This window comes from Phodopus roborovskii, unplaced genomic scaffold (genome assembly GCF_943737965.1).
Source record: "Phodopus roborovskii unplaced genomic scaffold, PHOROB, whole genome shotgun sequence".
NCBI classification, from domain to species: Eukaryota; Metazoa; Chordata; class Mammalia; order Rodentia; family Cricetidae; genus Phodopus; species Phodopus roborovskii.
Genome location: NW_026126407.1, coordinates 19,119,624 through 19,140,428, shown reverse-complemented (window position 1 = coordinate 19,140,428; position 20,805 = coordinate 19,119,624). Strand labels below are relative to the sequence as shown.

The 20,805-nt window shown below is 41.8% G+C and overlaps 1 protein-coding gene across 2 annotated transcripts in view; it reads right to left on the bottom strand.

Moving 5' to 3' along the window:
• The window catches only part of Prpsap2 (phosphoribosyl pyrophosphate synthetase associated protein 2), a 30,241-nt gene that overhangs the window by 6,315 nt on the left and 3,121 nt on the right, over nucleotides 1-20,805 (bottom strand). The window contains exons 2-9 of one of the 2 annotated variants that reach the window (XM_051180450.1): nucleotides 18,952-19,048; nucleotides 18,587-18,736; nucleotides 17,674-17,726; nucleotides 15,237-15,303; nucleotides 12,297-12,469; nucleotides 8,540-8,655; nucleotides 4,951-5,006; nucleotides 1,509-1,657 (exon numbers count right to left, since the gene is read on the bottom strand). In XM_051180450.1, the coding sequence (XP_051036407.1) occupies nucleotides 1,509-1,657; nucleotides 4,951-5,006; nucleotides 8,540-8,655; nucleotides 12,297-12,469; nucleotides 15,237-15,303; nucleotides 17,674-17,726; nucleotides 18,587-18,705 (733 nt within the window). In that variant the 5' untranslated portion in view covers nucleotides 18,706-18,736; nucleotides 18,952-19,048. The remainder of the gene's footprint in view (nucleotides 1-1,508; nucleotides 1,658-4,950; nucleotides 5,007-8,539; nucleotides 8,656-12,296; nucleotides 12,470-15,236; nucleotides 15,304-17,673; nucleotides 17,727-18,586; nucleotides 18,737-18,951; nucleotides 19,049-20,805) is intronic. The other variant, XM_051180451.1, reaches the window with a different exon arrangement.

Here is a 20,805-nt window from a genome sequence, read left to right as displayed (position 1 = left end):
GAGGAAAAACTGCTTCAGAATGTCACTAACTCTGAGTCTCACCCATCTTGTATGAGATGGTATTTACTAAGATTTGGGACTTTTGAGTTGGCACGAGAACCAAGTTGTTAAGACTTACTTTGAGTTAGCTTTTAGGGCTGTTGGGTGGAATGATATATTTTGCATGTGAGTTGGACATGTGTTTAGAGGCTAAGTGAAATGCTGTGCTATGAATGCTGCAAGCCACTGTGGTAATTAAAGAGTTGGGGCTGTTAGGAGGAAGATAACAAGGTTCTGTCAGGATGACGGGTTTAGTGTCCTGGCAGAAGTTTGAGAGAGCCTTCCAACCTCTTCCACTGTGGAAGGATAGATCTGTGAGGAGCTGATGGCACCTTTGTCAACTTCGTCACAGATGTCCGAGCCTCCTGAGCCTTGAGCAATGAATGCATCTTAGTAGAGCAGACTACTTAGCTAGACAGGCAGGTCTTGTATTGAGACATTATTTATTGACATTTCAGGTTTTCTTTTGCTCTAGACAGTTCTAAGTATTTAGAGGGCTGCAGACATGCACCAAAAGGAATATAATACTCAGAAATAAATTAATAATAATTAGCCAGGCCCTATCCTATGCTAAACACATAAAACCTGGCCAGCACCTTGCATCTACATAACATAATGCTGAACACTTTCGTGCATAAAGAAGCCTCCTGCCTATGTCAGCATGCATTGAACAGTTGTGTGCAGTTCCCTGAGGTACAGCCCTTGAGTCTAAATAGATGGACACTTTCCTAGTGCTCCTTAAAATTGGGCTCTCTTACTCAAAGGCTTACAGCTACCATAATTCAGCCAGGAAGGGTATCATTAGTTTTTGCCAACTCAAAGTCAAAATGGAGGCTAGGAAGATGGTTCAATGAGTAAAGTACTTGCATGAGGACTGAGTTTGGGTTCTCAGTACCTGTGCTAAAAAAATCTGGGTGTAATGGTGTGTGCACCTGTAATTCCCAGGCTGAAGAGGATAAGACAAGGGAGCCCCTGGGGCTTGCTGCCTACCCAGTCTAGACAACAGATGAGCTCCAAGCCAGTGAGAGCCTTGTCTCAAAAACAAACAAACAAACAAACAAACAAATAAAAAGATGGACAGCACTGAGAAAAATATCTAACATGGACCTACGGCCTCCATGTGCACGTGTATCTGCAAATGGACAAGACTGTGAACACACACACCCAAGAGGATCCATGGGTTGCAGAAGTGGCTCTGTGGCTCAGAGCATTGGCTACTCTTCCAAAGGACCTCAGTTTGGCTCCCAGCACCCAGGTGCTCACAATACCCTGCGACTCCAGCTCTAGGGGGTCTGATGCAATTTTTTGTTCTCTGTGAGTACCTGCACACATATGGCATACATATAAAACCAAAAATAAATCTAAAAAAACTAGTAATAATTTTAAAAAGAGAATTTGTATTAAAATATCCCTCCACAAATTCAAGCAGCTCAGAGAAAAGTGGCAAAAAGGTACCCGTGGACACTTACTTGGGATCTCCAGGCTAGGGTGGATGGCAGCTACACTTCTGACCATGGGTGGGGAGTGCCGGCCATCCACCAAGTCAGACTCAGCATCCTGTGCTTCTCCATGAATCACTGCAATTCCTAGTCGCAGACGCTCTGCGAAAGACTGTGCCCTGCAGAGAACAGTAGACACAAATCCAACCACAGTGAACCTCAGCTTGCTGATGTCTGTGCAAGACACTAAAGGACATAAGCAAAACGTCCCTCCCAAGGAAGTAATTACAAAAGAGAATGACTGTCAGGCGGTGGTGGCACACACCTTTGATCCCTGCAGAGACAGGTGGACCCTAAGTTCCTAGGGTGGACCCTAGCTTGGTCTACAGAGTAAGTTCAAGGGCAGCCAGGGCTACACAGAGAAACCCTGTCTCAAGAAACGACAACAAAACCAAAAACCCAAATAAAACCAAAGGAGTGCATCCAGCATATCTGGATCTTTTATCTTATAGGTTTACTAAAGTGACTATGTTAGTTCTGACAGCATGTTTCTAGACTCCATCAGATTTCCTATGTAAGTGATCAAGCCATCCTTGTACACATACACATTCCAGAACCTTAGTGCCACCTAAATATAAGTGAAAGAACAGACACTGTCTTGTTCTAGAACCATGGGGCAACATCAGTTTTTTCCACTGAGATGTCTGCATTACGTTCTTTCGTTCTTTCTTTCTTTCTTTCTTTCTTTCTTTCTAACAGATCTTTATCTGATGGAAAAGTTCCCTTCTATTTTTAGTTTCCCTAAGCTAGACTGTCAAATCTTTGAGTCTGGATAATCACATGACTTCTCTTTGTTCTTTTAACATGGTGACTGACATTCACAGACCTTTAAAAGCAAGATACACCAGGTTAGACAGCAGTGGTGCATGCCTTTAATTCCAGCATTGGGGAGGCAGAGGCAAGTGGATCTGTGAGTTCAAGACCAGCCTGGTCTACAAAGCATTCCAGGACAGCCAATGCTATACAAAGAAACCCTGTCTGGAAAGAAAGGAGGGAGGGAAGGAGGAGGGAGAGAGGAAGGGAGGAGGGAGGGGGAGGGAGGAAGGAAGAAAAGAAGGAAGGAAGGAGAAAAAAGCTGCCATACCAACCTTAGGCTCCTGGGACAAGCTCAAAGATGTGTTCATCTTTTGTACACTGTTAATTCAGTTTGCTAACATGATATTTTAAACTTTTCCTCTTGGTTCACTGGGATCAACTATCAGTGATGAAGCCTCAGAACAAGGCAAAAGCACCTAATGATCAGTTTTCTGAAAATGTTTATAAAGTTGGCATCTGCTCTCCAATAAATGTGTGACAGTATTCACCATTAAAATCTGGACCTCAAACCCATGCCCTGGTGGTGCTCGCCTTTAATCCCAGCACTTGGGAAACAGAGGCAGGCAGATCTTGAGGTCAGCATGGTCTACAGATCGAGTTCCAACACAGTGAGGACTATTACAGAGAAACCCTGCCTTGAAAAACAAAACAAAACAATAACAAAAAACCTTGGGCCTTACTGGGTATGGTAGCTCATGGGTATAATCCCAACTACGGGAGGCTAAAGCAGGAGGAATGCTGGATATTCAAGGCCACTGTGGGCTACAGAGAAAGACCCTGTCCAAAACACAAATGAACGGATACAGCTTATATGAGACTTAAATCATTAACAAAAAATTATTCTGATTTTGCCTGCATGTATGTGTGCAGTGTTTGAGGAGGCCAGAGGGTGTCTGACTCCCTGAAACTGGAGTTAGGAATGATTCTCAGCCACCTCTTTTGTTTTTAAAAACATATTTGTTTAATTTTACATGTATGTTTTGTGTTCAAGTGTGCCTGTGCACATGTGTGCTTGATGCTCAGAGGCCAGCAGAGGATTTTTGTGAGCTTCCACCACGTGGGTGCTATGACTAAAACGTCATCTAGAACAGCCAGTGCTCTTAACTGCTGAACTATCTCTCTAGCTCCAACGTCAATCATTTTAAACTCAGACCTGCCTTACAGCACAGAATGTCCATTCTGTTCTCTAAGCAGAGCCCTGGCGGCTTGGTGCTTAGCAGCCTTCCTGATGCTGTCTGTTCTGCTGAGTACTGCAGAGGAGGGGTGAGATAACCGACCACCCCTGAGGACATACCCATTTCTCTTTATAGTCACTAACTGATTGCAATTACCACACCCTCCTGAAGAAGTGACCCTTTTCCCTTTTTGGCGGTGATGACCTCCCTTCGAGAACATCCTCTTGCTATGGATCTCCTGCATCCCTCTCCAGAGGAGAAGAGGAAACACAAGAAGCACCTGGTGCAGAGCCCCAATCCCTCCTTTATGGTTGTGAAATGCCCAGGATGCTGTAAAATCACCACGGCCTTTAACCGAGCACAGAGTAGTCATGTGTGTTGGCTGCTCCACTGTCCTGTCAGTCAGCTCACAGGTGGAAAGGCGTGGCTGGCGGGAGGATGTTCCTCCAGGAGGGAGCAGCACTGAAAGCCGTGACTCAAGATGAATGGGGGCCATCCCAAGAAACACATTTCTTTTGGGTGGGTGGTGGGTGGGGTGGGAAGTGAGCTTTTCTTATTATGAAAAGACCTTTATCCCTAGGAATGCTCACTGCTCCAGTCTGTCAGGCATTAACACAGCCACTTCAGCTTTCTTTCAAACAATCAGACTCCCATGGGAAGTCACTGTCCTATCCGAGTTTGCTTTTGGTTGTGGTGATAAAGACCATGACCTTATACTTCCTGATGGCAGTCCACCACTGAGGGAGACCAGAGAGGAACTCAAGCAGAGCTTCCCTTTTGTAAATGTCACTTTTTCAAACACACAAATATGTGACCTGTCAGACATAAGTCTGCTAATAAGTCAGTGAATTCTTTGAAGATGAGGCAGTAAACAAAGTAGGTTAAGTAGGAGTTTTAACAACTGCATTTAGTGTCTGGCAGGGCACACACTTTTAGTATCAGCACTTTGGAGGTAGAGGCAGGTGGGTTTCTGTGAGTTCTAGGACAGCTAGGGCTGTTACACAGAGAAAGCTTCTCCCAGGAAAACAAAACAAAACAAAAATACAAACAAACCCCAAAACACTTATTTAAGATGGGTTGGGCTTGTGTGGAGGTCAGAGAACAATTAATGGGAGTTGGTTCTCTCTTTGTACCACATGGGTCTCAGGGACGGATCTCAGGTTAAGCATAACGCTTGGCAGAAAAGGCAGGACTGGAGATGAACAGTAGATGCACTAGGTCAGTATTCCTCAGATGGGATGACTATGGTTAAGAAATATGACTGGCAGATACTAAAATATCTACTGAACAGGTAGAGTTGCCAGGGTAACATTAAATTAACCCATAGAAGAAAACTAAGGGAGGGCAGCTTGATTGAGACAGTGAGATTCAATGGGGACACCCTATAGACATGGCAAGAGAGGCCATGCAGTTCCACCTACCTCTTGGCTGAGGCTGGAGATTTGGCTACGATGACTGCATTCCTATAATCTGGGATCTGTGGTAGACAAGAGGCCAGGGATTACTACCTTGTCTCAAAGAGGCTATTCTAACAACCAACAAACATGAACATCCCAACAAATTTGAAATCATCATCTGATCACTTAAGTTTCACCAAAAAGAACAAGTTCAAAGTAAAATCTCCCTTTAGGAAACTAAGATGAAACATGAATTAACCTATATATAAAAATTCAGTGCTCTCACAAAGTTAGCAGAGAGACCGGAGAGGTAGCTCAGTCCGTAAACTGCTGATGACCCGAGCTTGGCTCCCCAACACCTCATAAAAGCAGAGTATGGCAGCCTGTGTTGTTAACCCAGCACTGGGAGTGGGGGAGTAAAAGTGGAGACAGGCAGATCTCTAATGCACACTGGCCAGACAGTATAGTTAATCAAGGTTCAGTGAGAGGCCCTCAAAAAGCAAGGTAAATTGAGGAAGACACTGAACACTGGCCTCCGGCCTCCACACACATATGCATCCACACATACATAAATGCATACTGCACGCACGCACATACACACACTAAAACAAAACAATTAACAGAAGCAAACCAGGTGTGGTAGTGTGTGCCTGTAATCCCAATTACCCTGGAGGCTGGGTTTTAAGAGCTGCATGGTGGGAACCTGTCTCAATAAATACAAAAATCCTTTCACGAATCCCACATTGAATGCAATTTCACAATACAAAGATGATATTCGTTGAGACTGAATCCAAGTTCAGGTCATATTCCAAAATACTGTGGTCTAAACAGGTGACAAACACATTGTAGTTACTCTGTGCTGAGGAAAGCCATTTGTGAAAGAACATTCAGCCTAGTGCTACTTAAAAAAACAAACAAACAAACAAACAACAACAAAAAAAAAAAACAAAAAACAAGAGCCTCTTTAAACAAATAACAGACAGGTGTGGTAGCACCTTGAATCCTAGTGTTCAATGGGCAGAGGCAGGCAGGCAGACCTCTGTAAATTGAGAACAGCCTGGTCTACATATTAAGATTTGTCACAAACCAACCACTTAAAAGAAAAAGTAGAGCAAGGTGAGGTGGTATATATCCATAATCTAAGCACTCAGGAGGCAGAGGCAGGAGGACCAGGACTTCAAGGCCATTCATCCTTGGCTATGTAGTTTAAGGCCAGTTTAGGTTACATGAGCCTGTTTCAAGAAAATAAAACAAAAAACAACTAAATAAGTACTTTGGAAACCTTTCACTGTTGAAAAATTAAGTACTTAGTGCTAATGATGATTAGGGAAGATGTCATTATCGTGTCTGTATACATAGAATGGAACCATTTTTAAACTGAGCTGCTGTTTCTGATTTCATCTCTGCTATTTTCAAACCATATTCTTGTAATATAACCAACTCATTAAGTGCCATTGTTCCACTGAAGAACATTTCCATCGCTGTTTTCTCATAATATGACAGTTTTTCTTTTTTTAATTTTAAGTGTAAAGTTTATTTTCCCTGTATGTTTGTCTATGTACTATGGTTATGGTTGGTACTGTAGAAGCCTGAAGAGAACATCAGATCCCTAGTATCTGAAGATACAAAGTGCTATGAGCCACCTTGTGGATGCTGGGAATTGGTTCTCTGGAAGAGCATCCAGTGCTCTTAACTGCTAAACCATCTCTCTAATCCTAACTCTGTATCTCAGCACAGGTGGTTGTAGCATCCAAAGCCCTGTTAGGTAGCAAGTACTCAGGTAAATGAACAAAAACGTTGCTGGACTTACATTAGAGGAAAGACACACCCACCCACTATTCTAGGCAAGAAAGCAGAAGATCATATTCATTTGGGTACTGTATTTTAAGCCAGATGCCTTTCTGAACAGTCTCACATACTTCCTTACCTCATTAAATAACATCACACCCTGCCAAGGGAAAGCCAACAAAGCCATTAATGAAACCAAAGGACTCTTATTAAAAAGGCTCACTGTCTCTTCAGAAGGCAAAACAGGAAATCTTATAAAGATCAAGGTTTGATGAGAAAGAACCCTAGGGAGGAGAAGCTATCAGTCCAAATAAGCAGCTCAGTAATTGGCTAAATGGGGGAAATAAGTTAATGAGCAAATCTGGGAGGAGAGAGCCAATTTCCCCAGAATGCTGTATGCAAATGTTAGATCAACAAGTGCATTAACTCCAACCTGGCCTTATAAAAACAAGAAGTTATGGCCAGGTAGAATGTGAACACTCAAGGAGGTTGATACAAGAAGATTACTTGATTCCCAGATTTCAAGTTCAGCCTGGGTAACAGGACAGAAGCCCATCTCAAAATAAATCAGTAAATAAAACAAACTGAATGAGTGAATAGTCTACATCTTTAGTTTATTCTAATCTTCACTGTAAACCTTTGGGTATGTCTACAGGAGTGTTTTTAGGAAGGTCTGACTAAGGAATGGTCTAGCCCTGGACTGAGTGGGAGAAAGCAAGCTGAGAAGCAGCACTCATTAGCTCTGCTTCCTGACTGGATGCTGCCTGACTCCCCACCATAGGACAGTACTCTAACACTGTGAGTCAATGCAACCCTGCCTCCCTTCAGCTGTCTTTGCAAACAAGGAAAGTAACTGATACTGTGTATCAAACTCTGCTCGAGATATAACAGCCAACCAAACAAAACCACTGGCAAAACAAAAGAAATCTTAAAAAACAAAACAAACAAACAAACAAACAAACAAACAAAAAAAAACAGGCCCATCAAAATGGCCTGGATGGTCAACCAGAAAACATGCTTCAGAAATATCCAAAGTGCTGCCAAAAAATGAAGCTCTCTGGAAAAGTTGCTACAGGGAAACACTGCATGTGCAAACAACAGCTCCTAAAAGCAAAACATCAAAGTGCAACATGAACTAAAAATGTAAAAGGCTTTTGAATTAGCAAATCACACATATTTATAAGATCAAACAAATTCTGGAAGCATTTGGGCAAGATGGGAATAGAATCTGCCTCTGTGTGGTCCAACAAAGGGTCAGGTCAAGAAAAAACAGTATTTTAAAGAGATAGAGTTGCCTTCAGGAACTAACAAAAGGCGGCTGATGAAATGAGATGCCAGGACAGGGGGAAAGGCCAATAAAATGGGTGAGATTCGAAAAGTGGATAAAAAAAGTCAGCCATGTGGAACTTATAGGTCAATAAAAACAAGGAGGGTGGGGTGTGGAAGAGATGGTTCAGCAGTGACAAGCACTAGCTATTGTTCTAGGACTTGGGTTCAATTCTAAGCACCACATCATGGCTCATAACCATCTGTAACTCCATTCCTAGGGATCTGATGCCCTCGTTTGGCCTCAATGGACACCAGGCTTATACATGGTGCAATAAATACATGCAAGCAAAACATCCATACACATAGAAATTTGGGGGAAAGAAAAAAGAACTGAGTGGGCAAAAAATACAGATATGAAATTTTAGAGACTTGAACTTATGAAGTGTAATAACTCTTTGAGCATAATACATAAAAAGTTTTGGTCCTTTGGGAAAAACCCAAATAAACAGAACTATATCATTACAGAATATTAACATAAATATTAGATCTAGCTTACCTCTTCTTGAATATACTGTAACAGGAAGGGGGAAGCTCTTAAATTATCCACTGGAATATTAAAGAAGCCCTGGATTTCCTTTTGGTGTAAATCCATAGTGATGAGATGAGTTAGACCTTCAAATATGAACAGTTAAACATGTCAACAGTACCACAAAACTATAACAATGACTGAGCAAACACTCTCCTATCATGAAAACCTGGCACATCTACTGCTCCTGATTTTAGTCATACAAGATGTATGACTTTCACTTCTATTTCAAGTAGAGATAGTGGCTGCAGAGATGACTCAGCAAGTAACTCTTGCAGAAGATGTGAGTTTGGTTTCCTGCATACTTGTCAGGACTTACAACCACCTGTAACTATAGTTCCAGAGGCTGAGATCCTCTTTTGGCCTCTAGAAGCCTACACATATGTGTACATACTCACACACATACACATAAATTAAAAGTAAGCCCTTAAATAGACATAATAATAACAAAGTGGCACTGCTCCCTTTAGTAGCACATATGCTAAAATTGGAATCATAACGAAGAAGTGTTTCTTCTCCTGGAGGTGGCATCTCCTGGAAATTTCCTTAGCGTGGACAATAAAACCCAACAAGAGATCCCAAGACCAGGTGCCTTCACCCACACTGTGTCTGTTTTGTAGGGTTCAGTGGTTAATACTGTCAATTTGCTAGGATTCACAATCACCTAGAAGATAAGCCGTGGACACTCAATGTGAGGAATTAGCCTTTGGCATGCCTGTGAGAGCTATTCTGATTACACTGAGGCAAGAAGACTCACTAAATGACCCTAGGCTGGTGCCTGGGGTACATAAGGAGGAAGGTAACAGAGTCCAGCATTCATCACTTTCCTTTGTGACTGCAAACACAGCATGATGTGTTTCTTCAAGGTCCAACTATTTACCTTCTATGCTATGATAGGTTGTACCTCGAACAGTGTTTGAGTCAGAGTAAACCTTTTCTCCATTTGCTTTAGTCACAGATTTTGTCACAGCAGTGATATAAGTAACTAATACAGGTTCCACACAGCTGAGGTTGCTGGAGTTCACTTTTTTTTTTTTTTTTAAAGCTGTGTTTTGTTTTTTCCTTCTTTGCAATGCTACACTGGAAAATGTATTCTATAATAATGTAAGAAACAGTGACCTGGGGAAGTTTCATTCCTTTGTTTGCACAAATTTCTGTGATATGTACCTACTATAATCATATATACTCACATACAAGAACACACCAGCACAGAAGTCTGACACATACAGAGAGAACTATGTAAGTATTTACAACAAATATAAAATACTTTGGCTGTGGAATGAACATACAACCTACAGAATATGAGAAAATCTTTGCCAGCTACATGTCAGAGAGGGAAGGTGTTATCTAGAATATAAAGAAATGAACAAATTAAACACCAAAAACCCCAAACAAACAAAAAATGACTAACCCCCCCCAAACCACCAATAAAATAATAGGATATGAATGAATCGAACAGACAGCTTCCAAAAAAGGTCTTACGGATGGACAACAAATATTTTAGTCTTTGACACCTTGAGCCATCAGGGAAACAAAATTGAAACTACTTTGAGCTGGGTGTGAGGCATATCTTTTAATCTCTTGAACTATTGTTTAATGCCAGCCTGGTCTATTTAGTGAAACTCACTCTCAAAACAAAAACAAACAGACCCCCCCCCCAAAACCACTTTAAAATTCCATCTCCCCCTAGTTGGAAAGCAATCACCAAGAAAACAAATAACAATTGCTGTCAAGGACCCAGGAACTACTACTCACTGCTAGTGGGAGTATAAACCGATGCAATCACCATGAAAAGCAATGTGGAGATTTCTCACAAAATTAAAAACAGAACTACCAGGGGCTGCAGAGATGACTTAGGTGTTTAGAGTACTGGCTGCTCTTCCAAAGGACTTGTTTTGGTTCCTAGCACCCATATAGCAGCCTGCAACTCCAGGTCCAGAGGATCCAATGCCCTCTTCTGACCTCCAAGGGCACTGTGAACATGTGGTACACAGGCGTAACATGTAGTCAAAACACAGATAAATATAAAAAAAAAAAAACAAAAACAACAACACTACCATATATTCCTTGGCAGCTAGGTTCTGCCACACAAATATTTGCATAGCCACATATAATGCTGCTCTATTCACAACCATAAGGAAACAAAATCAGCCTAAAAGTTCAAAAGATGAATAGATAATGACATTGTGGTAATATACACAATGGGATTTTATTCATCTATACAGGAAAATTAAATCTGTAGGAAAATGGATCTGAAAATTATATTGAACAAAGGAATCCAGGCTCAGAAAGACAAATAAGTATGTGCTCTCATATGTGACTCTTACCCTTTAATGTTTATATGCACATGAACATGTTTATACGTATACATACACACACATTAATATGTGGGTATGGGTTATGAAACTAGAAAGGGCACCAGAAGAAAAAAATAAAAAAGGTATTGAGAAACAGGAAGGGGTAATAAAATAGCATAGCCTACTTGGAGAGCTCCAAGACAATGAGAAATCCTGTCTTAGAAAAAAAGGTAACTGTCACCTGAGGAAAAATGGACAAAGTTGCCCTCTGATGCATGCATGCACACACATATTTAAAATGTATCACGAAACCTAATAACCTGTAAACTAATTTAAAAGATATGAAGTTTTGTTGTTGTTGTTTTAAATACTTAGGCTGTGGCTGGAGAGATGGCTCAGGTTAGGAGCACTAACTGGTCTTCCAGAGGTCAATTCCCAGCAACCACATGGTGGCTCACAACCATCTGTAGTGAGGCACACATGCAGGCAGAATACTGTGTGTGTGTGTGTGTGTGTGTGTGTGTGTGTGTGTGTGTGTGTATAATAAATAATATATAATATTATATAATATAATATATAATAAATAAAATACTTAGGCTGTTACCTGAGAATGTTTAACAGAAAGCAATATATGTGGTTTACAAAATACAACTATTTGTAAAATGAAAATGGTTCACGTACTAAAGTCTAGCAATAAGGTTCAGATGTGGAAGTTTCTCACAAAATTAAAAACAGAACTACCAGGGCCTGCAGAGATAACTTTTTCCCTTTCAAAACTTGAATATGATTGGAACTGTTAACACAAATGTTAAACAAGTAATTCAGGAAAAAAAATAGAAACGGAAGTTGTTCTATTACTTCTATGTCTTAGGGCATTGGAAGCAGAATTCTTCTGATTAAACCAGACCCCAGTTTACCTATGGCGGGCTTTTCATGATTTCAGATATCCATGATCCATGACAAGTTCCAGAAAGAAAAAATTGATAAGTGTAACTGATACGTTTAAACCTCATGTCACTGTGAATAATGTGACCAGTCTTGTGATGTCCTTCTCTTCCCCCAAGACAGGGTAGTACTACTGTATATGCTACTCAGCTGGGATGCGAAATGTACCATTGCAGCACTCTAGGGCTAGCACCCTCTCCTGGGGAAAGGGGCTCCAATATATAAATTATCTGTCTTTAAAAGCTGTTTCATTGTTTGTACTATGTTCAGAACACTAGTCAAGATAATGCTTTGAAATTTCTAAAGTAAAAAATAAATCTGCCATGGTGTTACACACCTTTAGTTTCCTCCTCTGGAGGTAGAGACTGGCAAATCTCTGAGTTCAAGGCCAGCCTGGTGTAATAATAGTGAGTTCCAGGACAGCCAAGGATACAAAAAGAGATTCTGTTTCAAATTAACAAACAAAATCAACCTGTCATTCTTACCAGCTTTGCACATCATGGAAGCCAGCAATTTTGAGACAATAGAGCCCCTTTTTCTCATTTTGCACTGCTTGCTGTAAGGAAAGTAGGGGATCACTCCGATGATGCTCTTGGCACATGAGGTCTTACATGCATACACCATGATCAGGAGCTCCATGATGGTGGTGTTCACGTCCCTGAAACCCGTGGACAGTGTCAGACACTAAGCATGTTACGACTATACAAGACTTAAAGCATTAGACACAAAAAGAACAAATCCCTCCTCTCCCAAAGCTTCTCCTGCTCCTGACCAGATGACCTTGCCTTCTCACTGAAAGAGACTATCAGAAGGTAACTCTCCACACTGCATGCAATCAGCAGCAGAGGGGAACTTTCCATATCACTGTAAAGTTACACTCCAGTGGCCATCCCCTCTCAACATGCTCTGTGGAGAACCTGTGCCACCATGACTCCTCCCTCTTCCTGCCCCTCATCCTTGTGAAGCTCTTCCTCATCATCCCAGTTCTTTGTCCTCTTTGTAGGACATCTCAAGACAGACGTCTACAGTCCCACTCTCCTACTCTCCACTCTTCCTCTCCATATACACGCCAAAGAAGCTTCTCTAGTTCTCCATAACAGCTCCCTGATTTTCATCAAAAGCCCCTAACATTTGGCTAAATCCATTGGCTAATTAGTCTTTCTCTTTCTTGGCCTTTCTGCTGCCTCTAAGGCAGCTGCTCACCTGTGCCTACAGTAGAGGCAGAATGTGCCTCTGCCTCCTTGTGGTGCTTTGAATGAAAATGGCCACATAGGTTCAGGGACTGGCACTACTGGAAGGTGTGGCCTCGTTGGAGAAGGTGTGGAATTGTTGGAGGAAGTGTGTCACTGGAGGCGGGCTTTGAAGTCTCAGTTTCTTCCTCTGGCCTGCAGATCTCAGCTGCTTCTCCCATCTCCCACACCAAGTCTGCCTGCATGTCACTATGCTTCCTGTGCCAGGACTACATCTCTGAACTGTAAGCCAGCTCCAATTCAATATTTTCCTTTATAAGAGTTGCTGTGGTCATAAACAGAACCTTCACAGCAATAGAAACCCCAATGAAGACACTTAACTTATGCTTCGTGCGATTCTTTTCTTGGTTCCCACACCTGCCACATTCGTCTCCTCCTGTCACCCTTTATCTTTCAGCTCTATAAATGCTGGTCACTCTCACAGTCTGATCTCTTGCCCAAGATCCCCTTCTGAAAGCAATCTAACTAGCTGGTAAGTACTTCCATTTGAATGTGAAAAATCTAACCCATATTGAAGGCACTGTTCTTCCTTGCCAATGCCTGCATCACCATCACCATCAGAAAACCATTTGCTTGTCTAAGTAAGCAGGGGAACTGCAACAAGTAGTCATCCTGAGGCCAACAATCAGGAGTACCACACAAGCTTACCACCACTAACTCAGATAAGCAAATGGATGACAGGAAAATGTCAGTTAATGGGCTAAATTTCCTTCACTTAAAATCTGTCTTAGGTTTTTAGTAGCTACTAGTCTGTACTAAAATGAAGCTAGTGGCACAGTACAACTCAGTGGTACAATGCTTGCCCAACAATAGGAGGGGATTCCTACTACTGTTATTAACTCATCAGCAAGTTAATCAACAATACCATGCAATAGCAGCTGAATGTGACACTATCAAATCCTCAGTCTATTTCTTGGCATCTCAGAAAAAAGATCTTGATGTAAAGGCTTTCTACAGCCTAGTCAAGACAAAGAACTCAATGTACCATGTGCAGAAGGAAAGATGTGATTGGAATAAGGACCTGACAAAGACAGGGACAGCTCATAACAGTCCTGTCACAGACACGAAGCATCAACTTGACTCTTGATTGCTAGAAAAACTTAACAGATTCTATCATTAAGAGCCTTGGCTATTTCCCCTCATCATGAATACAGAAGAGGGGGCTGGAAAGTTGGCTCAGTGCTTAAGACCACTTGCTACTCTTGCAGGAGATCTGGGTTCAGCTCCAAGCACCCATGTGATAGCATACAACAATCTGTAACTCCACTCTAGGGAGAATCTAACATTTTCTTCTGGCCTCTGTAAGCACCATGCATACACATAGAATACATACATGTACGTACATGCAGAAAAAATATCCACAAGTAAAGTTTAATAAATCTTTAAAAAACAAAATACAAAAGAGATGGCTAACTCCAGTTCCAGGGGATCCAATGTCCTCTTTCAGTTTCTATATATACCAGGACTATGTGTAACACACATTTACAAACATGCATATAAAATATTCATATACGTAAAATAAAAAATACATCTAAGAAAACAAAACAAAAAAGAATACAGAAAGAAGATGCAGCTCAGTTGGTACAGTGCTTGCCTAGCATGCACAAAGCCCTGGGTTAAATCCTCATCAGTAAGCATCACTAAGCATAAAGGATGTGCCTGTAGTCTCAGAATTCACACAGTGGAGGCAGGAGGATCATCAATTTGTCACGCTTGGTGACATAGCAAGTTTGAGGCCAGAGATACTCAAGACACTGTCAAGAGTCTGGGGCTGGCCAGAGTTTAAAACAAAACAAAGAAGGGATTGAGGGAGAGAGGGACAAAAAGTCAGCAGAAACTAGGAAAATGGGGCTGCAGAGATGGCTCAGTGGTGGGGCGCACAGGCTCTCCTAGCGTTTATTAGTATATGGTTCCGCTCTCTGGCTCAGGTTTCACTGGATCTGGAGGCCACATCAAAGCTCACAGCCATCTTTAACGCCAGTCCCAGGGGATCTGATGCCCTCTTCTGACCTCTGCAGGTACTTGGCACACATATAGTGCACAGTTAAGACACTCATATACAATAAAACTAAAAAGACTAGCAAAAGCACATCAGTTTTAAAACTATCTTCCCCTGTGTGGCCAGGTCTTCAGACTCTAACAGGAACACCCAGGAGGCAGGGAGAAATCGCTTACTTTGAGATGGTCTGGATGATAAATACATCTTTTCCTCTCACAGACTCTTGAATCTGGACTCTTGTTTCTAAAGGGAAAAGAAGGGAAAGATATAGTTCAAAATTTTAAAACATACACTAAGACTACATTAATTCCCAACTTTATAAAATACAGAAACTGGGACTACTACCAAACAACAAAACTCACTGACATTAAGTGCATCGCCACAGTCGTACTTCTGAATCAAATCTAGGCTTCTCCCCTCATACGTAAGCAGTGTCTGCTTCGCTACACTTGGTCATCCAGTCAGCACCAACTGAGAACTGAGGCATAAACACTGTATAACGTGGGGTAAAAGAGCACCAGGGAAATATCCCTGCTCTTTTTATTATTTTTATTTTTAAGACAGGGTTTCTCTGTATAGCTTTGTAGATCAGGCTGACTTCAAATTTACAGGGATCCAGAAGGCTCTGCTTCACAAGTGCTGGGTTTAAAGGCATGTGCTACCACTGCCCAGCTCCCCCTGCTCTTAAATACCCCTTATTAGCACCAAGAGACAACTCCAAACACTCCACAGGAGTAGGTCTAGAACATTAACACTAGAGGGGAAAGGCAAGGTTGGTCCGGCTTCTATATCAAAAGAGAAATCACCTCACCTTCTAGACATGATGGTGTTCTCCTAGAATTCCAACACTCAAGAAACTGAGACAGGAGGATACAAGAGTTGGAAACTAGCCTGGGCCACAAAGTAAGACCCTGATTCATAAATAATGGCAAAACCCCCAAAAAACCCAACCCCCCCAAAAAAAACCACACACACACACAATTTTTTAAACACTGAAAAATTCAATCACCTGAAGCTAGGAATCGTATAAAACTAGCAACAACAGCAAAAAAAAAAAAAAAAAAAAAAAAAAATCATAATTATAGCTAATGCCTTCAAATGTGACAAAAGTATTCTGTTTATGTACAAGAACTTATATGTAGGAGATGTGGCCAGGTATCTAGGGATTAAGATAGCAAAACACCAAACTATATGGTAGGCATCAATACGGCCAGTCATGATACTGTTCAATTATCTCATGTTTGAAAGTTTTCATTAAAAATGTTGGCAAGCTGGAGATGTCGCTTACTGGTAGAATGCCCTGTGCTCCATCTCAGTAACAGTAAAACAAAACAACAACAATAGAAAAAAAAGAACTGGGTGTGGTAATGTCAGCATTCAGGAGGCTAAAGCAAGAGGGTCTCAAACTTGAGGCTAACCTGGCTACATGGTGAGTTCAAGGCCAGCTTGGGCTACACAGTAAGGCATTGATTCAAAACTAACAAAATCACCAGAAAAAAAATGTGTGCTTACAAAAGAGTGTGGTGTGATGCTACAGATGAGTTTTAGAGTCAAAATCTGCATCTAAGTCCTGGTGCTGTTACTTGTGGGCCCTTGTATCTATCCCTGATCCAGGTTTTCAGTGTCTATGAACTGTAGGGAATACAGAAGTTAGTTTCACTGCATAAACCAAGGATTTTCCATCTATTTACTCCTAAGCCTGGGGAGTGAACCAACTGCCTTGTCCCACAGCCCCATGCTCCCATAGCTCTCCCTCATCCTGCCTCCCTGAAGAGAACCTCCCGCACTTCAATCATGCTCTAGGAAAACTAGAGGAACAGCAGCAGTACTGGTGAGTTTTTAAAGATGTAAATATTGGACAAAATTCTGTATGAAAGGAGAGAGAGTGCTTACTGAGCACCTATTATGTGTCAGAAGATTATGTCAAGTACAGAGATTATCCCATTTATTACTGGGCAAGGATAAGGAGTAAGATTCTCATGTCCATACAAGTGACCATTACCCCGCCAGAAAAATTTCACTAAGAATACCCACCATTTTAAAGAAATGCTGAAGATTAAATAACATTTCTTACAGCCATTTCCTAGCAACACTTTATGGCATTAGCTCTTGGCCTTATAGGAAACAAATAACCAGCTAGGGTCAGAGGTACAGCTCAATAGGTAGGCATGCATGAGGTCCTGGGTTCAATAATGGAACACATATGAGCATGGATGTACATGTAATTCTAAACATGCCCACATATCTACAAACTAAAAGTATAGGTAGGTACACAGTACTTGTTTACGTTACCTATAGCAAAATAACCTCCACTAACAGTTAACATTTCCACCCAGCTGACCAGCTAGCTAGTCACTGTTAACTTACGCAGATTTATTGAATGAGGCCTAAGAACCAGCATTCAAGCCCTACATGTGACTTGCACTTGGGATCTTTCCATTTGGTAACAGAAGGGAGTAAAAACCACATTCCTCCACATGCCTGCCTGATTTCCTGCTATCAGAACTGATGAGATGATTGAATCTAACTGTCTGACGGTCAAGGATAACTTAATGACCCATTACACCACATTCTGCAAGAAGATCCACAATACATATGTCCAAGGAAGCTCACCTCTGTTAGGTTCCTGGTAAACCTGCACTTTGCCCATCTCCACCCCCAGCCGCCTAGAGAAGAGAAAGGGGGAAAAGCTGAGAAGGCAACAGAATAGACCTAACATCTTTACTATTAAAGATGACTTACAAGTTGACAAAAGTAAGTTATTCTAATTATGAAATAAACTAAATATTATATCATATCTATTTGTTGCCTACCTCTGACCTCACCCCATGACCACCCACAGTCTGTGCAATCTGGCTCTCCTGCTTCACAGGCCATCTTCCTAGTGCTCCGTACCCCATAGCCCATGTTTCCACAGGCACCAACACTCCTGCATGCCACAGGCCTTGGAACCTTTGCCCCCTCTGCATAGAGGGGTGGGCTCTGTTTCAACCTTCATCTGATGGTTTATTTGGGTCTCCTAATTCCTAGATGTCCCTTGGTTTAAAATGTACCTGAGTACCTAAATGAAGGTAGGACTACCTTATATCCTCCCTCACTGCCTTCTTCCCAGCATTTGTTACCACCTGAAATTACCTAGTTGGGTGTCTTAGCTAGATTGTCTGACTCCCATACTAAAATGTAAATTACACGAAAAGAAAGCTTTTGATTGGCTTGCTCACTGTTAACATAACATCTAGATCAAAGTTATATGTACAGCAGGGATTTAGTGTGTGTTTAATCAGTTTCTAAAAATTACACTAAATTATAAGCTGTACACTATTTTCATATATTACATGCATCTCTAATAATTTATCCACAGTGGTGCCTATCACACTCCCAGGAGTTATAGTCACCCTGAGAATATTCAGATGATATGCAGGTTGGCTATACCTGCTTTTGGGCTTGATAATCAGCAGTAGTCTGATTATCAAATTTAAAATATCACATAGTGCATATGGATTTGACTGGTAAAACTGGAACTCACTCAGCAATTTTCTTTGAAAGCTCCATACATGACGAATTGGAATTTGCTGAAAACAACACCAGACCTCCTTTGGTTATGTTCATCTTGGTTTCTAATTCAGGAGGCGCCACACAAAACATCAAACCTTCTTGGTTTTCCACTTCTCAGAGCCTAGAAAAGAGTATAGACAAAAGCATCACCATATATAAAACATACCTGAGCAGACTGTTTTTAAACAAAGAATGACTTCAGCAGAAGAAAGTGGTTGCCACCATAACGGTGGCTTTTTTATTTTAAGGGAGAACAATCCTTGGAGTTCAAGGTTGCAAATGGCACCATACAACTCCATTACTTTCATAACCACTGGGAATAAAGAATAAACTTACAAGAAAGGCGGAGCTGAAGAGCTCAAGTGTTTTACTGTTTGCTGCTTAAAGTCAATTATGGACAACCTCCTGTTATTCTCTGACAACAAAATTCCTCCTGGATTAACACAGAAAAATGGCAGAGCCATTAGCAAGGACATGGACGAGCTGATCCTTAAACAAAAAATAAATGGCCCAGATCCTTCTATGACATCTGCTTCCCACACCCCCACCCTGCTGCTGTTCTGTATCACATCTAAAATCATCTTGTTAGTATCTGTGCTTAAGAGCACTGGCTGCTCTTCCTCGGGACCTGGGTTTGATTCCTAGCACCTACACAAGGGCTCACAACTGTCTGTAACTCCAGTTCTAGGGATCCAACATGTTCATCTGGCCTCTGGGCACCAGGCAAGCATATTCTGCAGCATAAATAAAAACTTAGTAACAATAGTAATTGAAAGTCCCACTGGGCATGGCAGGGCACACCTTTAATTTTAGCACATGGGAGGAGGATCTCTGTGAGTTCTAGACCAGTCTGGTATATAGCGAGAGTTCTAGGACAGCAGGGACCACAGAGTCTCAAAAATAAACAAACAAACAAACAAACAAATAAATGAAAATTCATCTTGTCATGTTCCTTCTCCACTGCAAATAGGGCAACTAGTGGCACCATGTGACAGCAGGGCAAGACTTGGGCCTAGCCTAAAGGTCACATCCTCTCTGAGCTAAGAGTCCTCCTCTTAAAGCAAATGCCAGACTGGGAGGAAGATGTGGCCATCTAAGCCCACACTTCTTTTCTCTACCTGTCTTTCCTTCTTCACTCAGCTTAGCTAGCTCTTGGGAGGCTGGTGCAGCTGTTTTTTGTTTTTAGTTTAAAATGTTTATCATGCAAATTAAAACATTCATTATGCAAAACCCCACAAATACATCTTCCTAGTAAAAGCCTGAGACATCATCACTAATGCTGATCTGAACTCACTAGCCCCACCCTGGCTCTTGCAGGACTCCTCCCCTGGCAGTTGTGGTTCTTCGAGCATAACAAACACACTGCCTCAGGCATTTCCCACACATTCAGACACACGGACTCTATAAATATAAACACGGAAAAACACATTCAGTGTTTCAAGCTCAAAAGAGTACCATTGTACCTGTAACTTGCTTGTTCACCAAACAACCTGAGTCACAGGAAAACTTATTCTGTTATTGCTTGCTAACTGTTGCCTGGACTTCCACGGGGTGGCTCTGTGTTGCTAGTGCATCACTTGGGACAGGCTTCATACACACACAAGGTTCGAGCACCTGGCCCTGGGTATTCAGTGCAGTCCTACCAGCAGGCTAGGAGAGCGCATTTGGAGCAGAGCACCCTTTAGGAGGCATTCACATGGGAAAGCCTAAGGTTCCAACACAGGCTACAGGGCAATTCCCCTTAAACTCACGAGTCACAAACAGAAATGTCTCCAGTGTTGGTAAGGCGCCTACCAGTGAACACTGGAAAGTGCCTGCAGACCAGGGCTCTACTGACACTATTCAGCCAAGCCCAGTCCTCCCAAAGCCTGCTTTCCTAAAACATAGCCAATTCATTTGCTTACCAACTGTTCCAATATATGCTGAGCATAGCCACAAAGCCTGGATTATCTTGTCCCTTCTGTAAAAAGGTAATTCAACCCAGGCTTTCAAAGAATGCAGCTGAGTTTCAAAAAATAGGGCGGTGGAAAAAAAAGACTAACAACTGTCAGGGCTGGAGTGATGGCTGAGGGTTAACCAGCTCCCAGCAGGGACAGGGCAGCTCACAAGTCTTGGCTACCTACTAAATTCAGTATTATGCACCAGATGGCCACCTTTCTACACCAATTTCAAACAAGAAGCTCCTAAATA